This window comes from Pelodiscus sinensis, chromosome 21, assembly GCF_052426305.1.
Source record: "Pelodiscus sinensis isolate ZL-2025 chromosome 21, ASM5242630v1, whole genome shotgun sequence".
In the NCBI taxonomy this organism is placed as follows: domain Eukaryota; kingdom Metazoa; phylum Chordata; order Testudines; family Trionychidae; genus Pelodiscus; species Pelodiscus sinensis.
Window position 1 is genome coordinate 27,920,129 of NC_143072.1, and position 17,992 is coordinate 27,938,120.

Sequence of the window (17,992 nt, forward strand, 5' to 3'; positions counted from 1 at the left end):
CCTCACTCATGTGACAACACGTCCTGGAAGGGAAGCCTACTTACCATCTTCCGCAAGGGTTTGCTGCGAATAGCCATCCCATCCATATAATCCTCCAGTTTGAACTGATATGACACCTGCAGCTTTTGAAGTAAGCTGTCAAAGAAAACTGTGCCCTGCAACAAACAAGCAGACAAAACTTCTAGGGTCTGTCATCCAGGGACCGAAAAGCATCCAACAACATTTTGGGGAGGCAGATCAGTATTCTCACTGTACAGATAAGGAAACAAAGGCCTTGCCTCCACCAGAAATGTGCAGTGGTTTAATTAAAGGTGTGATTTAAACCAATTTAATTCAAGCAATACAAAAGTCTGTAGACGCTGTCATTTATTTCAGTTTAATCTAGGCTTATGTTGGTTTATTTTAAACTAATTTTTAAACCAAAACAAATCAAACTTGATCTGACCTGTAATCAACAAGATGGTCACTAGTGCTGTTGCCTCGTGTCCCAGTTTAACTACAGCAAATTAAAATCACACTTCTAGGCTGCATCTACACTACTCCCCGCCCCGGTGCTAGCATGCAGGGTACTACTACAGTGAAAAGCAGTGAGTCCACATGGGAGTGCATAGCTACAAGTGTTTCACTGACATGTGGAGAGGGGAGACACTGGGAAAAGACTGCAGCAACACCCCGTTTCTCCCCCGCCACAGTCTTTCCCTGATGCTGGAGGCTTTTCAGGCTGCAGGGAGAGGCTTCAGCAGCAGACAGCTGCCACAGCTTTTCCCCATGGCAGAGAAGAGCTTCAAGAGGAGTTGCTGTGACTGGGAAAGGCTTCAGAGGTCTGTGTGGCATGGACAGACTTCAGGAGTGGGGAGTGCTGTCTCCCCTTGACAGAGCATTTGTCTGCTCTAGAATCTTTTCCTGAAGCAGGGAAAGATCCCACAGTGGGGAGGGAGGTAGCCATTACACGGGTGAAAGAGCAGTGTAGACATATAATCGAGTTACGCCCAGACTCTTTAGGCATGTCTTTACATGTCTAAGCTACATCTCACCAGCTACACTGCTACTTACACTTGTGCTAGTGGAGCTACAGGCATATGTACATCCCAGTCTGCAAGCAGCATAGATGTACCCTTAAACTGGTGCAAGTTTCTCATGTAGACAAACAGAGAAGAGATTTGCTAAGGACATGCAAACTGGGTCAGAATGTAAACATGCTGATTCGCCACAGCCCTGCTCTAACAACTAGAAAGCATTTCCTCTCGAAAGGTCTAGCTAGGCTCAAACAGGTGTTTCTCTTCGTACCTCATCCAGCAGCTGAAGCAGTTTGTTCCGAAGTTCCTGAGAGTCCTCCCCAAGTGGATCCTTCAGGAGCTGCCGGAATTTCTCAATCACCTGATAGAAGGCGTTCTTCCAGAGCAGCTGATCCACATTCTGGTTATCGGAGAACTCAATATCCATTAGAATGCATCGTTCATACAACTGCAGCATCTCTGCTCTAGAAGGAGACACAATCAACGGTTGAACCAGCAGCAACTAAATGTCTCTGCTCCACTGTGCTAGTATGAGCGCAGATTCTGAGCTGCCAGGGAACATTTGCTGAACTGGTTGCTACTACGCCCACCCAACACCACAAGAATAAGATGTAAGAAACCTCTATTCCATTAGGCAGCAAATTAATCCCCTCCACAGCACACGCCTACAGACAGATGTGAATGGCAGCAATCACATACTTCTCCTGATACGGTCATGATACAGTCTCCCACAATATTCTTGCCAGCAAGTTAAGGGAATGTGGATTGGATAAATGGACGGTAAGATGGATAGAAAGCTGGCTAGAAGGCCAGGCCCATCGGGTAGTGATCAACGGCTCAATGTCAGGATGGCGGTTGGTTCTAGCGGAGTTCCCCAAGGTTCGGTTCTAGGACTGCTTTTGTTCAATATCTTTATTAATGACCTGGATGAGGGGATAGATTGCACCCTCAGCAAGTTTGTGGATGACACTAAGCTAGAGGGAGAGGTAGATACACTTGAGAGCAGAAATAGGGTCCCGAGTGACTTAAACAAATTGGAGGACTGGGCCACAAGAAATGTGATGAGGTTCAACAAGGACAAGTGCAGAGTCCTGCACTTGGGACAAAAGAATCCCAAGCATTGTTGCAGGCTGGGGACCAACCAGTTAAGTAGTAGTTCTGCAGAAAGGGACCTGGGGGTTACTGTGGATGAGAAGTTGGATATGAGTCAACAGTGTGCCCTTGTAACCAAGAAGGCTAATGGCATATTAGGCTGCATTAAGAGGAGCATTGCCAGCAGATCCAGAGATGTCATTATTCCCCTTTATTCGTCTCTGGCGAGGCCACATCTGGAGTATTGTGTCCAGTTCTGGGTCCCCCACTACAGAAAGGATGTGGACGCACTGGAGAGGGTCCAGCGGAGGGAAACCAAAATGATTAGGGGGTTGAAGCATATGACCTATGAGGAGAGGCTGAGGGACTTGGGTCTGTTTAGTCTGCAGAAGCGAAGAGTGAGGGGGGATTTGATAGCAGCCTTCAACTTCCTGAAGGGAGGTTCCAAAGAGGATGGAGAAAGGCTGTTCTCAGTAGTGACAGATGGCAGAACAAGGAGCAATGGTCTCAAGTTGTGGTGGGAGAGGTCCAGGTTGGATATTAGGAAAAACTATTTCACTAGGAGGGTGGTGAAGCACTGGAATGGGTTACCTAGGGAAGTAGTGGAGTCTCCATCCCTAGAGGTGTTTAAGTCTCGGCTTGACAAAGCCCTGGCTGGTTGATTTAGTTGGAATTGGTCCTGCCTAGAGCAGGAGGCTGGACTTGATGACCTTCTGAGGTCTCTTCCAGCTCTATGATTCCTCGTACAAGTGAGAGAGTCTCTATGTTCTTTCTGGATAGTTGGAGAGAAAGGTTGTTCTACCACAACTACACTGCTGGGCTTTCAGGCAGAAGTGAATCTTGGTACTCAGAAGTGAATGTACCAACTTTCAATGATGATCCAATGCACAGTAGCTCTTCCCCCACTGTTGCCTTAGCCCCTCACTCTGCACACTAAGTCACTGTGTAGGTCAGGGAAAGATATGACTAGAAGGCAGGAAAAGTCATACCACCAAAAGAAGGATGCACATACCTCCCTGCGTCCCAATGAAAAAATAAGTCACAAATTCAAGCTAAAAAACAGACTTTATTCCGTCTCTATTCTCCCCCTTCATTTTTCTGTGATTAAATACATCTGGGAATGTTACACCTGCCCAGCCAAACCACATAAAAGGGGGAAGATGAGAGTGATTTGATGTGACAGAAATCAAGGTTCTACCTCCATATCTCCCCAAGGCCATTGCAGAATCTCTAGAGCTTGGACCATTTCAGCTGTAAATGACTCCCCAGCTTTTGGGGCATGATCCCACTGTCAGGGAGGTTGCTCTGATGTCTAGTCTACATTTCCATTATCAGCCCACTGTTCTGTTGGTCATCTTCCTTTCCCAGTGCTAACTAATGGTTCTTATCAGCCTCTTGTAGCTATTTAGTCTTTAAGGTGCTACTAGACTGTTTGTCGTTGTTTACGTTTTGCCTGTTACAGACTCACTTGGCTATCCCTCTGAAGCTTATCTACTCACTGCCTTTTTTTCTTCTTCCTCCCCTTCAATTTTTTTCCTCCCTGCCCCCCCCCCCCTTCCCTTATTTAGTCTTCGATCTGGACTTCCAACACTCCGGTCATCTGAAGAAGTAGTCTGTGCCCACGAAAGCTCGATACCATCTACATATTTTGTTAGTCTTTAAAGTGCTACCAACCCATTTGCTGTTTTTTAAGTTTTTTGTATCTTCTTGGACCACCTTGGCTAATTCTGTTCTTCCCAAATGTTTGTAGCTCACAAAAATTTAGCCAAGCTACACTATATACTAACTGGACTGCTATCAGCTCTCTTCATAAACAATCTCCCCCAGCTCCCTCATTGTCAAAAATCTACAAAATAGTCAAAACCAAACCCCAATGAGTAAGAGACCAAGCAGGCAGAAAAATCAGGGTCTCCCATTGGCCCCTCAGAGCACGGGCTAGAGTCGCTGTGGCTCTGAGCTATTGTTAGTTTTTACAGACTAACCCAAACCTTCTTATAGATCTCTGAACCACAAAGCAGCAGAAAAATTCAGACCAACTGTCCCATTTCCTTCCCGTCCCCACCCAAGAACGGTCAACATGAAGCTACAACACTTCAGCCAAGTCAGGGAAGCCTGACACTATACAGGTAAAGGGGTTCCCCAGGGAGGATGCCTGACACCACACAGGTAAAGGGGTTCCCCAGGGAGGATGCTTTTGAAAACACTCAGCTGGAAGAATGAAGACAGAGTAGGCCGGTGGTCACCAGCACGTAGATCGGGATCTACTGCTGGATCTTGGAGCCTCTGACAGGGGATCCTGACTGGTCTGGCCAGGAAGCTACCTGCTGGCACTTCAGTTGCCCTCCACGCACTGTCATGCTACTCCTGCCCTGGAGCTTCCCATGGGAGCCTCCTGCTTGCTGTGCACGATGTGGGAGGGAGAAGAGGGGGGGCCGATGGCAGGGTATCCCTTCCCCCACTTGTTTACCCCATCTCCACACAGAGAGAAGGGGATGGAGAGAGCTTGGCAATGCAAATTTCTGTCACTCTCCCACACTGCGAGTGTGTGTCTGTCATTCTCACAAACACACACTGTCCTTCACTCATCTCCCAACACAACACATGGGGGAGACAGGCCCTGTTGTTGTTACTTCTGTTATTGCTTGCAAAGTGGGTTATTTGGGTTTTGACTGGTCTGCGCATTTCAGCATTTTCATTTCTCTCTTACGCTTAAATTCAATTCTTTGAGGAGTGAGTTCTAAAATGCCGAACCAGTCATGGCTGGAGTAATTATCCTTATGGTAATTGCTGCTCCTGGAAGTGGCTGGCATGTCCCTGCAGCCCCTGAGAGAGGCAGAGCAGGGGGTCTCCACATGCTGCCCTGGCCTGCAGACACCGCTCCTGCAGCTCCCAGTGATCAATAATGGGAAACCGTGGCTAGTAGAAGCTGTGGGCTCAGGGCCTGTGGACGAGGGGCAGCACATGGAGTCACTGCTGCACATGCCAGCTGCTTTCTGGAGTGGTGCAGGGCCAGGGCATGAGCAAGCTGCCTTAACCCCACTGCTCCTCCACCCAGAAGTCGTCTCAGTTAAATGGGGCCCAGCCAGAAGTTGCTTTCTGAACCCCAGCCCCAGCCCTGAACCTCCTCCTACACCCAACCTCCTGCCCAGAGCTTGTACCCTGAACCCCCTTCTGGATCCCAATCCCCCACCCTGGGCTAAGCCCAGAGCCCCTCACACACTCCAAACCCCCTGGCCCAAGACCAGAGCCTGCACCCCAACCCCAGCCTGGTGAAGGTGAGACAGAGTGGGGGAGGAAAGAGGATGGAGTGAGCAGGGTGAGGTGTCAGAGAAGGGGTGGAGCAGGAACAGGGCCTCAAAGAAGGGATGGGAAGGAAGTGGGGTAAGGGGCTTTGGGTTTGAGGTAGATCTTACATTGCACTTAAATTGAAAAAGTGACCTTGCAGTTAAAAAGGGTGGAGACCATTGGAGTAAGCCGACGCCATCTCTTCCCCTTAGCCTAGGACTCCAAATCAGATCCTACTCTGAGCCACCGCTCTCCCAGGCTACCCATGAACAGTCATTCTCCATTTGCCTGCTTTGATATGTTATCACACCTCTCTGTGAAGCACTCTGTAGTTTGACACACTCCTATCTGCCTGTGCAGGCTGGAATACCATCAACTGTTTGATGTAATCTGTTTGGCACACAAGTGAGCTGTACAGCTGGGGTGCTTGGCCCAGAAAGACCTAGCTACTAGAAGATTTGCCCAGCATTGTTTAGGTCCTTAATTCAAACAAGTTTTGGTTTTCTTCATTTAAACCATTGCTCTGGGGTGGGACTGGAGAAGGGGGGTTCAGTACTCAGGCTGCCTCAGGGGAGAGAGAAGAACCCCAGCTCTCTCTCACTGCAGCAGCTTAGGGCCAGATGAGATGTTCCTGTCCATGGTCAGTGCAAGTGGGGGAGAAGTGCATTTCCCCCCAGCTGGGCAATAGGCAACACACACAAACTCTCTGAAATATATAGTAGAGAGCAGGGATGTTAAAATGTGTTTAATTGTGTAAATGCGTATCTGCTGAAATTTTCAGCTGATACACGTTTACATGGGGGTGGGGGGAAACCGGCTCTCTGCGATCACCAGCTCCCGTTCCCTATCCCCTTGCTGCCTCTGTATCAGGGGTGAAGGGAGGGGTCCCAAAAGGGCTAAGCGATGAGCGCATGTAATTGACTACATGCTCACATCCCTAGGAGACACCTGTCCCTTTCTCCATTCCTGTCAGCACAATGGGTATCCCAGTCCCCATCTGTCTGGCCCCAGCTGTCCCAGTCCTCATCTCTTGCCCCTTGCTGCCCGCCTATTGTTATTCTGCAGTATAACTGTCCCTCCTACCAGACCCCTCCCTTTCCATGTTATGAGAAAAAGGAATTCCAGGCACATTTCATTATCCTGGCATAACCAAATATTCATCTTGCTTTAAGTTATGAAAAGAGAAAACTGCACACCAAATGTGGTGGTCCTAGCTTTTACCATGTAGGAGGAATCTTGAGCAACTTGGAGAAATGGTGTCAAGTAAACAGAATGAAATTCCACAAGGACAAGTGCAAAGTATTCCATGTAGGAAGGAACAATCAGGCGCACACATATGAAATACAAATGACTGCTTAAGGAAGGAGTACCGCAGAAAGGGATCTGGGGGGGACACATCATTTTGGATGTATTAGGAGTGTTGTAGGCAAGACACTAGTAATTCTTCTGCTCTACTCCATGCTGATTAGGCCTCAACTGAACTATTGTGTCCAGTTCTGGACACCACATTTCAGGAAAAAAGTGGGAAACTGGAAAAAGTCCAGAAAAGAGTAGGGATGTAAAACTCCATTTCATTAGCCAATCAGTTAAACATTAAGTTTAACTAGTTGACCAGTAGTGGATGGGGGTCCCAGTCCAGACCACTGGACTGGAGTACCCTACCCCACCCTCCTGGCCTGCTGCAGGCAGGGGCTGCTTCAGCCTGGCAGGGCTGTTGGCTCCCAGCCATCCACTGCTGCTTCCCACCCCTCCACCTCCATGAGGCTGCCAAACCCTAGTTCATGAGTCTGCGCAGGCTGGGAACCAGCAGTCTTCTTCCCCCCACCGCGGGGCTGCCAACTCCCAGCCCGCACCAGGGGCTGCTCCTGGGTAATGGTTAAGTATCACTCATTAACCAGTTACCCATTCACTTCCCTAGAGAACCACAAAAAGTTCTAGAAAACATGACCTATTAGGAAAGTCTTAAAAAACTGAGTTTGTTTAATCTGGAAAAAAGAAGACAGTGAGGCATGATAACACCCTTCAAGTACATAAAAGGTTATTATAAGGAAGAGTGAGAAAAATTGTTCCTTTTAACCTCTCAGAATAGGACAAGAAGCAATGCGCTTAAATTGCAGCAAGGGAGATTTAGGTTGGACGTCCTGTCAGGATGGTTAATCACTGGCATAAATTGCCTAGGGAGGGTGTGGAAGCTCCATCATTTTTAAAAACAAGGAGGGACCTGTGGCACCTTAAAGACTAACAGGTTTATTTAGGCATAAGTTTTCATGGGTAAAGACTACTTCATCAGATGTTCGGAATGGAAATCACAGAGGTGGGGATCTATTTATGTATTAGCCTATCAAAAGAAGGAAGTTACTTATCAAGTATATGAACAGTGCAAGGCTAGTTAAGTCTTTAATGTACCACAGAACTCCTTATTGTTTTTGCAGATACAGATGAACACAGCTACCCATTAAAAAAAAAGTTAGACAAACACATCAGAGAGGGTCTAGAATATGTAGTCCTGCCATGGGGGCAGGGGACTGGACTAGATGAACTTTTGAGGTCCCTTCCAGTCCTATGATTCTATGAAACTCTTTAGCACAACAAGTGCAGACATAACTTGCCTCGAACTAGGCAGCCACCCTCTACACCCCTCTGGCAGGTGGCTGGGCCGTGGTCTGACAACCAGCCCCTCTCAGTGAGTTGCCCAACGACAGAGCAAACATTTGAGGGTGGTATTCTGCAGATGTCTACTCAGTGGGGATGACACTGTAGTTCATCCCCATCCCAACACAGCACAGCCCAAAGGGAAAGCTTCAAACCTCAGCTGTGCCATCTTCTCAAGACCCTCAGGACTGATGCGGTCTCTGGAGAGCAGGTTGCTGAGCTGCTGTTCCTGGTTCCCAGCTTCTCGGAGGAATTTGCTGAGCTCTTGCTGCTGTAAGTTCCTCATCTGCTGCTCCATCTCAGGACTCAAAGGGGTAGGGGGAAGGGGACTGCAGACATACGGCCCTGACTGGCCTGCATATCCAGGAAAGTAAGCTCCTGGGTAAACACTGTTATTGGGGCCCATCTGATATTGCAAAGCGTACCCTCCATAGGGATACGGAGGACCTTGGCCTTTTGGACTGGGGTAATAATAGGGGTTGTCAGAGTTCTGAAATTTGTAGTAGGAGGCCTGGGATTGGCGTGCATCCCCCCAGGAAGTAGGGCTCACTTCATCATCAGTATCTAGAAAATGAAGCTGTGAGGTCTGACTCTTCAGAGCAGGTTTTTGGTCTGGGTTGTTTGGATCCCACAATCTGCGCATGGTGCCTCCACGGCCCCTGCCTCTCAGCCCCTTGCTGACACCACTGCCAAGCAGGAGCCTGGGCCCAGACTGAGTAGACTCGGGAGAGCCTGCCGCATTGGCAGAGAGGTCTGTGTTGGCAGGCAGGATGAGAATCCCACGGCCTCTCCCTTGAGGCTCCCTGCCCTTCACCTCCAAAGCCTCTATGGAGTCACTTACATTAAAAGCCTTTGGAGGCTTTGTCTTGTCTGTATACGCCACACAAATGTCTCTATTCATGGTCTTGTTATCAAAGGTGACGCGTAGGGCTCCTTTGATCTCCTTCCCATTGCTGCTCCAATCATTCTCCCCTTTAGAAGCTCGGCTCTGCTCTGCACGTTTTCTCTCTGAATTCCTGTTGGTGTCATAAGCTTCAGTCTCCCCAATTCTGTCATCTTCCAAAGAATCAGTGGAGGAAGCAGAGAGCTGTTTTCTAGGGTGGCTTCTCTCTTTGGCCCGCTCCTGTCGCTTCTTTCCCCCATCAGAGAATGGAGTTCCATCTGCACTGTTGTTGCTCCCTGCTGAGCTTGTGCTACAGGTGCGGTATCGGCTCCTCCGTTTGTCAGAACGAGAGTATCGCTTTGTGGAACCCAGTGTCCCCTGGATCACATCATCACTTGATTTCCTGGCTCTGTCAAGCCGCTCTACCCGCTTTCCTTTTTCTCCCCTTGTGGTTTTCATTCCCTCACTAATAAGGCTTCCCTCTCTCTCCTCTTTGTTCAGTTTAGTTCTCCTGCTGTTGCTGCCTTTCCCAATGTCCCTTTCGGTCTCCTCATCTCCTTCAGCTTTCAGCTGCTCCATCTTACTGATGATTTCATCACTAGCTGGCTGACTGGCTGGTTCCCTGGCAACAGTCTGCAGGCGTTTCCCAGGTTGATAAATCTGCTGGTCTGGCTTCTTGGTTCTCCTGATGATCCTGGGACACCACTCTTCTGGGAGAGAGTGTTTATGTAAACTCTCTTGCCCCTGAAAAACAGTTTTACTTTCCATCTCTCCATTTCCCTGGGAAGGACCATTCTGCTTCTGGTTGTCACTTTTGCTGAGGTCTCCAGTGACCTGAGATCCCCCTCCGGTAACAACAGGATCTTTGTCACTAGCAATGTCATCCTTGGATTCCTCAGATCTGGTCTCTTCATATGCTGAGGTTTCCTGTTTTAATAGTGTGTGTTTGTTCCTGAGCCTGGAGAGGCCAGGCTTGTAGATTTCAAGGTCTGGACGCCGGTTATCTTTCCGATGCCTGGGCTCCTTCAGTTCCTTCATGTTTTCTGTAAAGAAGAGATAAAGAGGTGGGGTTATTCCAGTTGAGGAATAGCAGAGCAGGGTAAGAGAGACACAAACATTATAGAAATTAATGGTCTTAGGATGGCTGGCTCCAAGGGGGCAGAAGTTTTGAAACTAAGACAATTAGAACTGAAGTTCTTTATCTGAGTATTAAGTGAAATCACACACAGCAGGGGAGAGAAATGCAGAGTAGGATGCAGAAAGGAAACCTATGACTCTGAGTTTGTGGCCTTATTTCAGGATGTTTTTGTTTGTTAAGCACCTCCAATGTACCCCTCACTACACAAAAAACAAGTACAAAATTGCCCTAGCCTTGAGCAGCATACAAACTAAGAAACAGATAAGAGACATTGAGAGTCTCAGACAGAATGCAAGCAAAGGATTTTGTTGCTACTGTTTTTCTGATTTCAGTCTCGGCTCCCCTGATCTGCCTATTGTTGGTCTGTATGCCTTTCCCTCTGCAGCTCTTGCCATTCGGAACAGGTCTCTGTACTTTCCCTGCCCCATTCACACTACATCTCAACCCAATTCTGAAGATTTCTTTTCTCCCTGGCCCGCAACTCATTACATTTTTCTTTCTGTAATGATATTAATATTAGAAGTACTTAAAAGAACAACTGACATGACAAACACCATGAAAATAATATTACCACATGCATCAGCATTATGCATTATTCCTATTAAATCTGTGGGTCTGGCTGGGGTTTAACACCATAATTATAGAATAAGTTCTACTTCATATCAACTAAAAACCACCACTAAGATGGCTTCAGTATTACCTAACAGAGAGAAATCACTCAAAGCAAATACACACCTTGCTCAGAAGAAAACATACTGGAAATTACAGATCTTCTCTCAGTAACCTACTCCCAGAAGCCTAACCAAATCATTGACAGTAAGAAACAAAAGGCACCACAGAGGCAGTTCTGAAGTTTCTGTCATTAGAACATTGGATAAACTGCATCCATGACGACAGAGCATTGATGGGAGAAGCTTCTGAAATGGGAGTGGTGAGCATGGACTTCTTCTGGAGACATCTGTCCTCTAGACAGTTGGCCAGAGTTTGTTTAGATGCATAAAAATTTGACTTTAGAATTTCAGCTTTCCCGGTTTCTCTCTCTGAAGGATTTCATACTCCACAGAGATTAACAGAAGTAGCTTGATTGTTCTGACACCATCATAAAACAATGTGGTATTAAATTGCTTTTGTTCTAACCAAACAACAATGCAGTCAAAGACCAAAGAATGTCAAGCTAGTGGCTGCACTTTTAAACCAGTCTCAAATGAATCTCACTGACTGAAAATTACAAGATAGATATGAAGAGATGCAGTATTCCTGACTCCCATTGCTTTAACTTTGACAGCCGCAACGTCTGGGATAATTTGCAAGAAACTACAGCATATAAACATATTCAACAAGTAGCTGTGCAGATTTCTATGTTGTAGGAGCCAACTGCCAAATCTCCATCACAAGCAGCCTTGAATAAAAAAAAGTTCAGCATCTGTAAAACCAACATTCTTAGACTCAAAACTCCACTCTGCTCACAATACTTCAGAGTAAAGAAAGTTAACCATTTCTGTAACAGACACACATACTTGCCTTGATGATGCCATTAGCTAGCTCCAAACCAGCCGAGAAATTTAGGGGGAAACAACTTGTGGGGCACCATACCAACTTTGGATGTAGCACTTTTCACCAGTGGATCCCAAAGTATGTCACAAAGGAGTGAAACTACACACAATTTCTCATATGCTTTGGATATTACTGGCTATACAGAAAGCATCTGCTAAGACACAACCATTCAACTCCTGCTACACCTACTGCCTGACAATAGCAAAATAACTAAGAGCATCCTGAAATCAGCGATGATGGAACGGACTGCCGTGAGCAATCCTTTGCATTTATTTTGCAGTTTTCATCTTCAAAGCACTATCCAGGCTTTAATTAACAGAACCTAACACAGCCACTCGCCAGTCACCTGTCCCATGAGTCCAGTCAGACCTAAGCCCATTTTGCTGAAGGAGACACTACTGACAAAGGGCTGGCTGGACTCTGGACATTCATGCACTTTAGGGGCAGAGCTACGGCCAGAGTCCTCGGGAACTCCGGGGCGCCAGCGCGGTAGCTCCGGGATGAACGATACTGGCATGAAGCGGGGAACCGGAGCGACTCGCTCGACACGCGGCCAGCAGAGCAGCTGGGCAGCGGCAAAGGCCCAAGCCAGGCTGGCGCGAGGCCGGGACACGCACGTTACAGGCCAGCGCAGCGAGCACCGCTCGGTCCCGGCCTCCGCCGCGCGCAGGGAGCCGCGGGCGCGTGCGTCACTTCAATGGCCTGGAGCGCAAACGAGCAGCCGGGGCCCGGCGAGCTAAGCGGCGCCCCCCGCGCAGGCGCACACGGCGAATGGGGGCTCCTCGCGCCCCGCAGCGCGGCCCCACGTGGGCTCGGTTTGTTTACGTGGTGCACGGCCGCGGGCACGTGCAGCCGGAGCGGGGCCGCGCAGCCCCCAGCGCCGCTCGGGCGCGACACGCGCGGACACGGGGGGCGCCGCGCCCGAGGCTCTACGGACGGGGGGGGTTGGGCCCTCAAGTCTCACCTCGGCCCCCGCCCCCCGGGGCCCTCCCCAACGCCGCCAGGCTCCCCCTCAGCTCCGCGGCCGAGACGCGCACCCGCTCCAGCTCCGCCGCCATCTTTACTCTCGGCCCGCCCCGCCCCCTCGCGAGGGGGCGGACGGCACACGGGAGGGCCCAAACCGCCCCGCTTGACGCGCATGCGCCACTCGGATCCGCCCCCCTCAGCCCTCGGGAGCAGGGGGCTGAGTGCTCGCAGCCGCTGGCCAATGGGCGTACCCCGCGGGCTGGTCCCGTGACCGCCTCCCTGCAGGCAGCGCCTCCTGGCTCTTCACTCCAGTGCAGGGGTGGGGAGCCGGAGCCCGGCTCGGCCCCCCCCCCCCGAGGGCTGGAGCCCCCAATCTACAAGCCTGGGCCCCTGAGGCTCTGCTGTCTGTCTCCTTAGGGGCCCGTCAGTGAGGGGCTTTTGGCTTCTCACGTGTGCGCAGCTCTCAAATGATTTTTCTCTGGGTCAGTTGCCCCCCCCCCCCCAAAGGCTACCCATCCTGTGCTAGTGCACAACTGCCATGACAGCCATCCTAACCGCACAGCAACAGGGGTTGCGTGGATTTGCTTTTAAATTTCAAATTTGTCCATGTTTAAAAACTGCACCATCCTTGGTTTTGAGCTCAAAACTGTGTCCAGACACAGATTCAGAGTAGGGCACTGGGATCCTCTCTGCTCTCCATTAGTTAAGAGCCTGGGGAGGCAGGCTTTCCCCCATTAGGATGTTTTTCCTGCTTCTCTTTTCTCCCAAGCTTACAGAACATGTCCTCTCTGTACTGCATTTCACTGGCAGATGTGGAAGCTGCACAGTCACATCTCCATGGCCTTATCCACCTTGTTCCAACCTAGACCAGTTAGCTGGCCACAGACTCTTCTTCAAGTGTGAGCTCTTCCAGAAGACTGGCTCCTTTAAGGTAAAGCTGACACTAATAGCACACAGTGCAAAGGGAGGAGCAGGAGCAGCCTTGCCCCTACCTAGCTTTGCAGCTCAAAGGAAAATGCAACAGGATCTGACCATGGATTGGATTTGAGAAGCAAGTTCAAATGCAAGAGCATGCCCCATTAGCATGTGTAAAACGAAGCATTCCCGATTTCTGCACTTAAATGCTATGTGGGTTCAATGGCAGTTTAGCCCTCAAGCCCTGTCAGCTTTGGACACCAATTTAAGTCCAGTCCCAAAGCATTAAGAACTAGAAATTTCCATTCCTCTGCTTCCAAGAAACAAAGTGGGTGGGCCCTGGCTACTTCCTACTGGACAACCACCACTTACAAATGCTTACTGGCAGCCACATCATCAGGAACAGGTTAAATGAGCCATTCCAGATGGTGGGGGTTTCTGCAGCTTAGGAGTGGAGAGGGAGGAAGGAAAGCTGACAATGGTGCTGTACTGGTTCAAGGAATCCACACTGAAATTCACATTCCACGATTGCTACTTTGCCGGGGAAAGCAAGTTAAAAAGGTTTCAGAGAGCTAGCTGTTAGTCTGTCTGAGCAAAAACAAGGACAGCAGATATAAGCTGATCATATTTTGTGAGATACAGCTCACTTTGTCAGATGCTTGAATGAGGAAGTGACTTATACCTCACAAAAGCTCTAATAAATTTGTTGGTCTTTAAGGTGTCACTGGACTTGTTATTTTTGCAGATTAAAAAGGTTACAGGGGAGCAGCTTCTCCAACTCCCTTTGCTGCCCTCAGCTAGGTCACAAGAGCAGGGAGCTGTAGCAGCAAATCCCTGCCCCATCTGATCCTGAAGAGCTGAGACTTTCTCTCTTTTGCAGGTTCACTGAGCCTATGATTTCTCCCCAGATCCATGGTGCATTAAATGCTGTCAGAAGCCTGGCTCTTGCAGCACCGGGCAACAGAGAGCAGCCCAAAGCCATTGTTACACACAGTAGTGGGAATCATGGCCAAGCTCTTGCCTTTGCAGCTAAACTGGAAGGTAACAGGGAGTCAGTTGCTTGTCTGTGCATTGCCAGGGGGGCTGGAGGCATCTCACTGGCCCCTTCATTCCTCCAGAAACACGAGCTACTGAGCAATAAGAGGAGAGCAGCCCTGTGCTCCAGTTTGTCAGCCAAGGCTCTGCCAGCGTGAGGTGGCTGGTTATCCCAGGAGAAACCTGCCAGTGATCAGGAATTGATGCTAAGAAGCAGTCCTGGCTCCCAGCTGGTTCAGCAGCCATCCTGCCACTCAGTTTCTGGCTGACCTAACTACATGTGAGGATCCCTTGGAGCAAGCCAGCCCCTGGTCTCTGCCTGCAGCCAGGTGGCTTAATCTCAGCCATCAGGGCGAAGTGTTTCCCTGCATGGGTCTGTCCATGACTTCATGTAGGTAGAGCTAGGAACTCCCAATGCAACAGCTGAGCTCATGCAACTTCACATCCCTTTCCTATGCCCGCCACCCTGGTGGTTACTTGCCCAGGGCCTGGGAACAGCAGGGTTGTTTTCTCTCATGGGGGTATCCTGTGTTCCACGTCAGTCTGACCTACTTTCAGCAGAGCAGGGGATGTGCCTCCTGGGTCAGGCCCCCATCACTGTCCAGTCTTTTCATTCCACAGGGATTCCTGCCCACATAGTGGTGCCTTGCACAGCGCTGCTCTGTAAGAAAGCTGCCATCTGCTCCTATGGAGCCAGGCTGGTACCATGTGAGCCCACTGACAAGGTAACGGGGATGGAGGGAGACAGCAGCTGGGTAAATCGGCCTTGTTCACACAGCAGCATTAACAGATTTTGTGCCTGGTTTGTCTCCCCAGTCCCGTGCGGAGGTGGCAGCTCAGACAGTTTAGGAGAAGGAAGGCGTGATGGTGCACTCTAGTCGGGATCCTGCTGTCATCGCAGGCCAAGGCACTATAGCACTGGAGGTGCTGCAGCAGGTGAGGACACCCTCCCCAGCACAATTCAAGTCAGGCAGGAGAGGACAAGTGGGGCCATACATCCGCTCCTGCAGAGTGAGGACAGCCAGAAGTTCAGCCGTCAGGGCTTAGAGCCAGCATCTGGGGAGCGAGCCATTTTAGAGCATGTCTGTGGTTCTGAGCAGTCAAGAGTTTATCTTTGGCCTCTGCTGTGCTAGGTACCCCAGGTGAATGCACCGGTGGTTCCTGTTGGAGGAGGAGGGATGGTGGCTGGAATAGCAGTTGCTGCCAAGGTAAACTTCCCATTTTGACTGCCTCGCTCCTTGGGAATGGGGGGCAGGAGAGGAGGGGACCACTGGTGCCTTGAAATGAGCATTTCATGTTGTGAGGAGGAAGTTCTCCCACTCACACAGCATCTGAACTCAGCAGCCCTTCACACGGCTGACCCTTTCTCTCTTCCTGGCTTGGATCAGGCACTCTCCTCCAGGCCCAGGTTGCAATGAAAGATCACGGGGACTAGGACAGATCACAGCAGCTGCCATGCTGTCTAGTTTAAGCATTGTGCCGTGATTCAGAATGAAATGGTACCACTTCTAACTGGAAACACAGGCAGATGGGAGATACTGGCAGCCTGAGGAGAGTTGGGCGTTCATTCATCCAGCAGGGTCTAGAGTTGCAAGCAGAGTAAGATTAGTTGCCCTTAGCAAGGGCTCATCTTCTGCCCACAGTAAATGAAGGAACCTGCTCCTGGCTCATTGGTGGCTGCTCTGATTCGTCACACCCGGAAATGCCAGACTCCCTTCTTCAGGAGGGGCAGACGAAAGGCCTGCCTCAGCCAAAACTGCTATGGCAGAGTCAGCTCATTAAGGGCAGCTTCTCAGGTAGGGACCATGGGAGTTAAGGCACAATGAGATGGACTGGCCTGCCACGTCCACCAGCAAATTCATAACACATTCCTGCCCTGCCTTTAGGCAGGCTTTGAGACCGGACGTAAGAGTGTATGCTGCCGAACCCTGCAATGCAGATGACAACTACAGATCGAAGGTGACAGGGGAACTCACTCCCAACCTCCACCCTCCAGGCACTATTGCAGACAGTGTTAAAACCAACATTGGCCCCAACACCTGGCCTATCATTAAGGATTTAGTGGATGATGTGTTAACTGTCTCAGAGAAGGAGATCAAGGTAAACGTTAACTCCAAGCACCCTCTTGCTGTAAGGGTCCAGCCTTTTGGCATGGGCTAGATGCCTTCACTCGTTCAACTTTGTCTCCATCTTCCACCTTGTCCTCCCACAATGTATTGTTCTGTGCTATGCTGGCTGAGAGTAGGGCCTCCTCCATTTCCTCCCAAGACTGTGAGCCTGAAGAATGCATCAGGAGCAGCCCTGGTTGGCTGTTACATTAAGGGTGCAGCAGTTTAGTGGCCCAGGCTTTTCACTAATTGTATCAATGGAAACCCACAACTGTGGGGTATACCTCTCCAAAGCACTGCCCCACAAGCTCCATGCAAAAGGATGTGTATCACACCAAGTTTTTATGGCTTAGCACAGTAACTGTTCTTTTCTCTGCCCCAATAGCAAACAACACAGCTGGTGAGGGAGAGGGTGAAGCTGCTGATTGAGCCTACAGCCAGAGTGGGAGTAGCTGCTGTGCTCTCCAAGCAGTTTCAGGCAGTCTCCCAGGAAGTGAAGAAAATTTGCATTGTGCTGTGTGGAGGAAATGTGGACCTAGACTCCCTGGCTTGGCTCAACCCCCCTGGCAAAGAGGCAAATGCAAACTGATCAGACTTTAGAGCGAGCCACTTCTAGGAATGAGAAAATGGCTCTTAGGCTTGGTCTACACTGCAGGGTTTTTGTGCAGGAAGCCTTTTGTGGAAGAGTTTTTGTGCAAAAGCACATCAAGACCTCAAAGTGCATCGCAAAAGCGACATGCTTGTGTGCAAGAGCGTCCATGCTGCATGGGGGCTCTTGCGCAAGAAAGCTCTGATGGCCGTTTTGTGAATGGCAATCAGAGCACCTGTGCTTTTTCCAATAGGGGTTTCTTGCACAAAAACCCCTCCAGAGTATCCATACCTGCCATTTTGTGCAAGAGCCGTAGTGCAAAAAGGAGTTATTCCTTGTGGAGAGAGGAATAACTACCAGTAAAAGCCCTCTGTTCTGTTGATTTTCTTGCACAAAAATGCACTTGAGGTGTGGACGGTCCATCGGTTTTTGTGCAAAAACCCTGTAGTGTAGAAACAGCCTTAGAACCTAGTGCTGTTTGCACAGTGTGGCCTCTGAAAGTTACTATAATAATAAAAGCAGGAGCAAAAAGAATTGATTTCTAATAAAGCTGGGGAAACCTTGTAATCTTAAGGGGCAGCTGGTGCTGCTCTTAACCTGGTATAGATGGGTGGAGCCAAACAGCTGGTGTGTCAGCCTCCCTAAGGCAGACCATTGGTTGGCAAGATCACTTTCATGTTCAGCAACAGGAGACTGGCAAAGTTTAACTCCGTGCTCTCATAAGAACAGCCATACTGGGTTAGACCAAAGGCCAAGTGT

The 17,992-nt window shown here is 49.5% G+C and overlaps 2 protein-coding genes across 7 annotated transcripts in view; one reads left to right on the plus strand and one right to left on the minus strand.

The window, feature by feature from the left end:
* Positions 1 to 12,778, minus strand: part of SMG6 (SMG6 nonsense mediated mRNA decay factor) — a 157,527-nt gene extending 144,749 nt beyond the window's left edge. For 2 of the 6 annotated variants that reach the window (XM_075904442.2, XM_075904438.2), the window contains exons 1-4: positions 12,585 to 12,740; positions 8,201 to 9,971; positions 1,288 to 1,480; positions 45 to 155 (exon numbers count right to left, since the gene is read on the minus strand). In XM_075904442.2, the coding sequence (XP_075760557.2) occupies positions 45 to 155; positions 1,288 to 1,480; positions 8,201 to 9,971; positions 12,585 to 12,678 (2,169 nt within the window). In that variant the 5' untranslated portion in view covers positions 12,679 to 12,740. Of the gene's footprint in view, positions 1 to 44; positions 156 to 1,287; positions 1,481 to 8,200; positions 9,972 to 10,801; positions 11,222 to 11,587; positions 12,556 to 12,584 lie in introns of those variants that run through there. The other 4 variants (XM_075904436.2, XM_075904437.2, XM_075904440.2 and 1 more) reach the window with 4 other exon arrangements.
* Positions 12,779 to 15,385: 2,607 nt separating this feature from the next.
* SRR (serine racemase) lies at positions 15,386 to 17,233 on the plus strand. The gene is made up of 4 exons (XM_006118018.5): positions 15,386 to 15,472; positions 15,670 to 15,744; positions 16,427 to 16,636; positions 17,030 to 17,233. The coding sequence occupies exons 1-4, from the start codon at positions 15,401 to 15,403 to the stop codon at positions 17,231 to 17,233; spliced, it is 561 nt and encodes a 186-aa protein (XP_006118080.3). The 5' UTR covers positions 15,386 to 15,400.
* Positions 17,234 to 17,992: the final 759 nt, after the last annotated feature.